At 52.0% G+C, this 7,818-nt stretch overlaps 1 protein-coding gene across 1 annotated transcript; it reads right to left on the reverse strand.

The window, feature by feature from the left end:
- Positions 1–1,042: 1,042 nt before the first annotated feature.
- Positions 1,043–6,049, reverse strand: FMAN_10598 (uncharacterized protein; the record flags this gene model as incomplete). The annotated part of the gene is made up of 4 exons (XM_041823924.1): positions 1,043–4,994; positions 5,084–5,395; positions 5,442–5,568; positions 5,617–6,049. 4 exons carry the CDS (start codon positions 6,047–6,049, stop codon positions 1,043–1,045), a joined length of 4,824 nt encoding a protein of 1,607 aa, XP_041689456.1.
- Between the last annotated feature and the right edge of the window lie 1,769 nt (positions 6,050–7,818).

A 7,818-nucleotide genomic window follows, 5' to 3' on the forward strand; every position in this document is an offset into this window, starting at 1 on the left:
GTGGCGGGTGGGAATACGTTAGTGCGGGGGGATTTGGGATGGCAAGTGGATGAGATGGAGCAGCCAACTGTCTTTTTTTGCATTTTTTGACAATTCACATCGATAAACAATACCATCATAAAATATTAATTTTATCTCTCCTATAACCAGTCAATCAGATATCAGCTTCTCGTACTCATGCGACATCGGGTTGGGATGATTCGAACCCCTACGTGCATCTTATGCCTGGCAGAGCACACGTGAAGCTATCACCACTTCTTTGCTCCAAGAAATCTGCTTTCAGCACACATATACACATAATTAACATAATGACTATCGAGCGTAACCATAATACAAAGCAGTTGTTCATTCAATTCGTAAGTACTAAGACCCTCCGGGGGAATCAAAATGCATTTCCAATCAGCCCGTTTCAATCCATTCCTACCCGTCTTTCACCCATTTCCATTTCCATTTCCCTTTTCCTCATCCCCTAACTCAAACAAGTGCCGCGAGGCAACATTGTATAAAGCAGTCGCTACGTTAATCCCCCATCACTTCACCCATTTTTCTCACCCATCAGCCTCCGTCTGCCTGGATCTCCCTGTTACCTAATATTTACTACCTCCAACATTCCTCCTTCAGATAAACATAACAAGATACAGTACGAGTACCGCGTCCGTCCTCTTCAAAAATAGTCTGCTGTAAGTAAATGTGGTCGTAATTTGCAGAAACCTTCATGGCCCGACCAAAAGAAATGTAAAGTCGTATACGTTCATTGGCATCCTTGCCAATAATGCGAAAGGGGCCTTGAGACATCCGAAAGTGATATCAAGAGTGAAGAGAGAAACAAGATGCAGTAGTTTCCAGTTGTCATACAGCTAGATCCTTGAAGAAAAGGACAGAAGTATAATGCCAAAATGCGAGCCCCGAAGGACCATGGTATCGACTCGGGAGGAGAGAGAACGCCGATCGCCATGCACAGAATCAAATACAAAGTTTATAGGGAGTGGTAGAAAGGAAGAAAATAATGCACAGCGCGCTGGCCACCATCGCGAGAGACTTCCTAGATCATCTCGTTTCGGTTCAGGCCAGTCGACAAGTGCTTGTTTCGAGAATCAATTGGCGAACGCAAAACATCCGGGTTGAATGACACTGGTGGGGGAGACTTCATCTGTCGAGGCATGGGAATGCTCTCGTAGGGGGCCTCAAAAGGAGGAGACCGGACATACTCCTTTCGGCTGCGGCTGGCAGAGCGGAGTCGCTCAGTGGCCTTGTGAATTCGGCCTGAGATGCTGCTGCTATCTCCGATGCTTCTGCCTCGGTTGTGGCTCCTGTGGGAAGCTGGAGCCGGAGGGCTAGCCTCTGAAGCTTGATCATTGCCAGATGATAAATCGTCATCCATGACAATCTCAATCATGCCTGATGCAACAGCACCAGCCTGCTGATGTCGCTGGGCGTGTTGCAGAGGGGCAGGAGGCGGTGGAGGTGGTGAAGCCAAATGCCTGAGTTCCTTTAGAACAGGGGGCGCTGGAGGGGGAGGTGGTGGTGGCATAGGGTCTTCGTGAGAACGTCGTCGCTCACCAGGGACAACTTCTTCGATGCGTCCAACACTGTTCTTGCGTGCAAAGCGGGGAGGGCGCTGGCCAGGCTCATCGGGGATGGGGGCTGACATGCTACGAGGAATAGGAGGTCTCGCCGGTGGCTGGTAGACAGTGGATGGCAGCAGAGTGAGACTGGGCTCGGCAACTGGCTCTTCTCTCTCAGGAGACTGTTGAGGTGAAGTTTCTGGCGAGTATCGTTGAGAAAAGCCAGCTGGAATACTAGGCACATCGGGCCTGGGCGTGCTTCCTGATTGATCATGGTGGCCCTCGATGATAAGTCGCATGGCTTTTGGGGTCGCTGGAAGTCCGATAACGGGTCCGTTACGGGCGTACATGCTTCTTTGTGGTGGCTCAGTGGCACTGCGAGGTGGGATATCATCAGGCAGCGGCTTTGGCTCAGCAGTCTCAACCGTAATCGCGAGAGCAGGAGAGAACTCGTTAGGGTGAGGGATTGAAGGTGTTTGGGCACGCTTGGCCAGAGACTTGCGGCGCTCCTCGAGTTCTCGTGCGGCCTGCTCCTTCTTTCGCTGACGTTCGTCCTTCATTTGCTTGAGATCACCAGCATGCTCAGTTGAGGCAGCTCTGCCGTGAATGGAGATAGTACCATCAAAGTTGGCAACCTCAGAGTTGGCCCTGCGTCGATGTTCCGAAGCATCTTGCTTACTCAAGGCCGGTGAGCCAAGACCTCGACTGCCACTGCGGCTGTGCTTGTTCCTGAATTCCTCTTGGGCAGCCATGGCTGCTCTGTAGTCCTCCTCATCCTCAGAGCCTTGGTAATGGTGAATGGCAGCACTCAAAGGCAAGGGTGAAGAAGGAGAACGCTGTGCAGAACTCTCCCGACCTTGACTCCGGCCACGAAGTGTAAGAGCTGGCGGGCGAGAACGGCCTTCCGGGCTCCTGCGGCGACTTCCGCGGCTTGAATTGCGGCTCTTTGGCTTGACAGTTGATCCGCTGACCTTGCGGACCGTGTTTGGCTCAGCGACTTGACCATGTCGTGGAGTGCTCAAGTTCAGCAAGTCCTCTGGGGACATGGGAATGGGAGAAGTAGGCGATCGTTTCGCCTTGGGCCAATTGCGAGCACTGACACGTCCACGTTCCTCAGAAGGTTCTCGGGAGCGTGCAGTTCGCTCTCGGCTTCCGGGACGACTGCGCGAAGCATCCCGAGTTCTTGAATGGCTACGCTGGCGACTTCGCTGTCTCTTGGAGTAGTGATTGGCAGCATCTAAGCTATGGATGTAGTCTTCTCGGTTTCGCACAGCTTGATGGCGAAGACTTCTTCCAGCGCTTGATGCAGAAGTGACAGAACTTGTCACAGAGGCAGGACCTCTGCGGCGAGTTGGCCAGTGGTAGCGGGTAGAAGATGTAACTGACTGCTCTGGAGATGTGATGTCATCGTGAGCGGGCCCAGGATGCAGCTGTAGATTCACGCCCACAGGAATGCGGTCACGGGAGCCATTGCGATGATTACGTGATGCTTGTTGCATCTTCAGCATAGTGGCCTGGTCAGGTGGTGGTGGAAAATCGCCCTCACTTGGCTGGACAACGCGTTGAGCGTGCTCTCGCATCATCATCGGGCTCGCAGTAGCAGCGCGCTGTAATGCGGTACCCATCATCATGTTGTCATTGCCAGATGGTGTCCGAGCATGACCAGATCGGGGCTCATAGTCATATGGCACAGCAGACAGCTCGGCAGATCGAAGTGCCTCCCGGTTGAGGTCTGAGGGAATCTCACCAATAGATGGCAAGCGTCCACGTCCTCGGGCAGAGACTGGGGTATTGAATCTGCTATTGTTTGAGGGGCGAAGGAAGGCCGTCGTGGCTTCGTTGTTGGATGCATGAGAGAAAGCGGGAGAGCCGGCAGAGTCAGCGATAGGGGTAACACCCGCAGCAATCGGGGTTTGACCGCCGTCTCCAGCAAAGAACTTTGACTTTTGCGTTTGATCACCAAATGAGGTGATGAGCTYGAGARCAGASGTCTTTGCRATGCTGCGTTGGGGGCCACGCTGTACACCGGGAGGTGAGAGAGGCGGGCTTAAGATCTCAGGAATACTGGGAGTCATAGTCTGGAAGTTCAGCTGCGCGGCGGATGGAGAAGTCCAAGGCTCAGTGGACTCCTGGTCGGTGCAAGCAAAGCATCGGATTGCTAGTTGCTGTTGGCCATGTTGAACCGCCCACTCTCCCCACTTCCTGATAATGGCAGCTTGTCGTTCCCAAACACTAGGGGCTGAGAGGCATGTGAGAATCAGCGCCTCCATATAGCGCTTGTGAGAGATATAAACCTCGATGGCGTCGTTGTGATCACCCATACCAAGCATAATCGTAACTGCTGCGTGCACGTCGCCAGCCTCAAGTAGGCGCTGAACGTATGTATGGCCAAGCTTCTGTTGTGAGGTATGGCCCCCAATGCCGCTCAGAGCCAACAACATCCAGTCAGAAGAAGTCATGTTCTCGAAGTTTGCGTTCATGATATTGGGATCGATATCACCAAGCCATTTTGCCAAGAGAATGCGGCTGGGGGATCCTTGGGGATGTCTACTCATCTCATCCCTAATCAGGTCTTCAACCTCTTTGTTCCATCCGAAGATGGTGTTGAGCATTTGACGACGCAGATCATCATTAGTGAGGCGAGCACTGTTGGCACCCATAGCATGCTTGTAAGGAATATCACTGAGACGCGCTCGAGTAAACTTGAATAGGTCGTGCACCTTGTTGTCGTCAGGGCTACGGGGAACTTCATTGCGCAGGCGAGAAGGTCTTCTTCTTGATCGGCTCGAGGCCATGGAAGGAACACTTGTAGTGCCAAGAGAGTATCCCATGGAGTAAGTGTCCAAATCTCTTGTGTTGCCATGAGCACTGTTGCCGATAGTTGATGACCTGATCGAGGTTCCAGCCGAGATATATGTGTTTTCTGACAGTCCTCTTGACCTCATGGAACCGGGGTAACGGCCAGGAGTTTGAGATGACCCAGCTGAGGACTTAGATAAGGATGAGAGCCCACTTCGGCTGGAGACAGGGCTGGCTGATTCGTAAGGCTCATTACCAGAGTCGTAAGGTTGGCGTCGAGTTAGGCGAGCGAATGGTGATAGGTGATCCTCGTCACTCTCGGAAATGTTCATGTCCAGGGGAATAGAGCTCGTCTCAGATTCGGAGGCGATAGTAGTAGCCGAGGTCGCTGATCGATCACCAGTTTCTTCTGAGACTGGAGGCGAGGGTGGCAATAGGTTTGCTGGGTGTTGGACATTGGCGACCATGATGGCCGGTGAGTTCAGGTCGAATTGCTGCACGGTGTTATTGGGGCCAAGGGTGAACAACGTGGCACCCGGACCATAGACGGCAAGGCCGCGAACAAGATCAAGAGTCGGGATGGGATCGTGAGTGACGTGCTTTGTCCTAACATCCCATGACTGTGTTTGCCTGTGCAGATGTTAGTTGATGATAGGGGTCATGCAGCTAAGCGCGCGTAGCCTAGGGCGTTTTATGGAGGTGGCAAGCTGCAAACTTACGAGTCGGAGTACTGGATTATGCGACCGTTCTTGGACCATCCCATCCAATTGGGTCCATCCATGGAGATCTCAGCCTTCTTGAGGTTTCGAACCACCTTTGCAGGGTCATCAACGCTATATTTCTTTGCCACACTCCAGACTCGCAAGTCCCCATCACGCATCTGGACAGCAAGCATGTCCGACTTTTGCCGAGACGAGGAAGCATGCCATGCGAGATTCACAATAGGTGACGGTCCTCTGGAGGTGGTAAGATTGTGTAAGATAGTGAAGCGTGGTTGCAAGGTTGCAACAAACAGAGAGCCATTCTGGTAGCTGAGACTGTTAGTGAGATTTGAGTAAGAGGAGGACAGTAACTCACCCGATGGCAAATGTTCGACAATCAGCTGATGGTGCCAATGCAGTCACTGCAATTTGGTCAATAGTCCTTGAGGAAACATGTTCAGATGTTGATGGCTCAAACATGATAATGCTTCCCTTTGTGTTGCCTTCAAATCGTTAGTCATGATCATGTGAAACTCATCTCAGTAACTGACCGAAAGCCACATTGCCATTTTTCATCCACGCTGCGACAGTTAGATGATCATAACAGGCAAATCGAGAGATCTCATCGCCTGTCATTAGGTCCCATACAATTGCTGTTTGGCCAGCATCGTAACTGACAACGAAACGGCCACCACCAGCCTCACTCTGATTATCGACCGCTAACAATTGAACCTCATCAGCGTGTCGAGAAAACCTTCGTTCAATGGTAAGAGTATCATGGTGACAGCAAACAACGGATGAACCCTGGGCGTACAAAAACATGGACGCAGTGGCGGCGCAGGGGTCAAAGTACTTTAAATCAGTAACATGAGGCATCGTGGTGCTGTCTGGGACCTGCGACGTCTTACTCCTTGTTGCAGACCTTCCACCGGAACTTAACGATACGGTGCGATTCCGTGACGAACCGGCCACGGGGACGGACATGATGGGCCTGATATTCTTTCTTGAATCTTGACCTGCGTTAACGGAGCCCGTGTTAGCCAGTCGGATGACCACGGAGGGCTATGGCTGCTCTGCAAGGATGCCCGCCTTGTGCGACGCTGCACGTACTGTTCTGATGAATCGATGTCGACGACGAACGACCCCCGATAGCGGGGTCTACACTTTTGTTGCTCTCGGGGTCGTAAGAACAGTCGGAAAGCTACACTTTAGGGCTGTCGAACATGCCTCGGAGTCCTCTGCTGCCCGCACCCGGACAATGACGGTTTCTTGGTGTGTCGGTAAGCCAAAGTCTCGGATCGTGTTATACTGAATTCTGTTTCGTCACTGCGCGATACGATGCGATACGGGCACGCGGGTAGCGACGGGCAAGTGATGTTGGACAACGAACGGAACTCTTGGGGCTGTATGTCTCGGTCGCAACGGTGTATAGTAAGAGGCAGATGCGGTGAGGCGATAGAGAGGCCTTCGGAATGCGAATTAGTGCGAGTGCGAAAAAGTTGAGAAAGTCAAAACACGCAAGAAGGCGTAGAGAAAGACTCGATGTGTGTGGAGATGGGCAGAGCAATGGTTTTGCTTGTCGAGAGCAACATCAACCAGGGCAACAGTGGAAAAAACGACGCTACAGGTGCAACTCGGCAACAGTGAGAATACAGCCGCCAACCCTGCTCAGATTCGATGTGATTGCCTGGGGTCGGACGACGCCAAATAGAGATGTGCGCGCAAAGTGGTCGAGGTCAAAGTGTAGCTACCAGGAAGAGCTTGGTAGTGGATGCGGATAGGGATGAGGGATGTGAAAGGGGTGTGACCCGGCGCTTGACTTGCAGACGTAGCTTGACATCCCTTGAAGATGATTCTAGGGTCCATCAAGCGTGTCCTTGTGTAGGTAGACTAGGTAGGTGTGTGTATGCGTGTGCACGTTTGCTGAGCGGCAACATGCGACTTAGATGGAAGATATGACAAGGGGTGGTAGGTCCAGGGCAAGATGCAGGAGACGTACAATGGACAATTAGGGGCATGAGGTAGCAGACAATACAGATAATTCCACAAAGAAATGAATTGAGATTCCTACCTTGGTCCTTTTTCTCCTGAAGAAAAGAAGTTGACCAGTCTCTTTGGGGGCTGGTGTAAACGGTCGTTGGTGGAGTTGTGATATCAAGTTTCAAGGTAACTGCTGGAGCTGAAGATGTGACAGTGTGATGAGGCGACACCAACAGACAGGGAGACACAATACACAATGCAAAGGCGGAAAGAGAAGACTAAGAAGAGGGAGGCCCAAGAAGGAAATCCTGAGCAGAAAAAGTGCAGGTTGAGACGATTTTGAGAAAGACGCAGACACAGGGTTCATACCAGTGTGGGTGCCTTTACTGCGTGTGCTATGTGTGATGGACCATCAATCATGGATCAAGGTCGGGGGTCCAGAGTAAGAGATGGCGCCTAGAGAGTGGCGTACTGGCCTGTCAGTGGACGATTCAGAAAAGAGACGATATTAAAATAGAGCCCTGAGAGCGTTGGGTTGAATGGATCAGCGGAGACGGACCGGCTCATAGGCAACATGGCACCCAGGGGTCGTTTTGGAGGATGGTCGACGGCGGTTGGGGATTGGGAGCTTGGGTTAACATGAGCACCTTTCTGCTGTTCGGACTCGAACTAACAAGTTGAGTGGGGTAGAAAAGCCGCAGACGACTGGGATCCCCTCTTGTATCGTTGACAGGGGGTTTGGGTATGGTATAGCATCACACATCGATCTAAAA

This window comes from Fusarium mangiferae (genome assembly GCF_900044065.1).
Source record: "Fusarium mangiferae strain MRC7560 genome assembly, contig: FMAN_scaffold016, whole genome shotgun sequence".
NCBI lineage: Eukaryota > Fungi > Ascomycota > Sordariomycetes > Hypocreales > Nectriaceae > Fusarium > Fusarium mangiferae.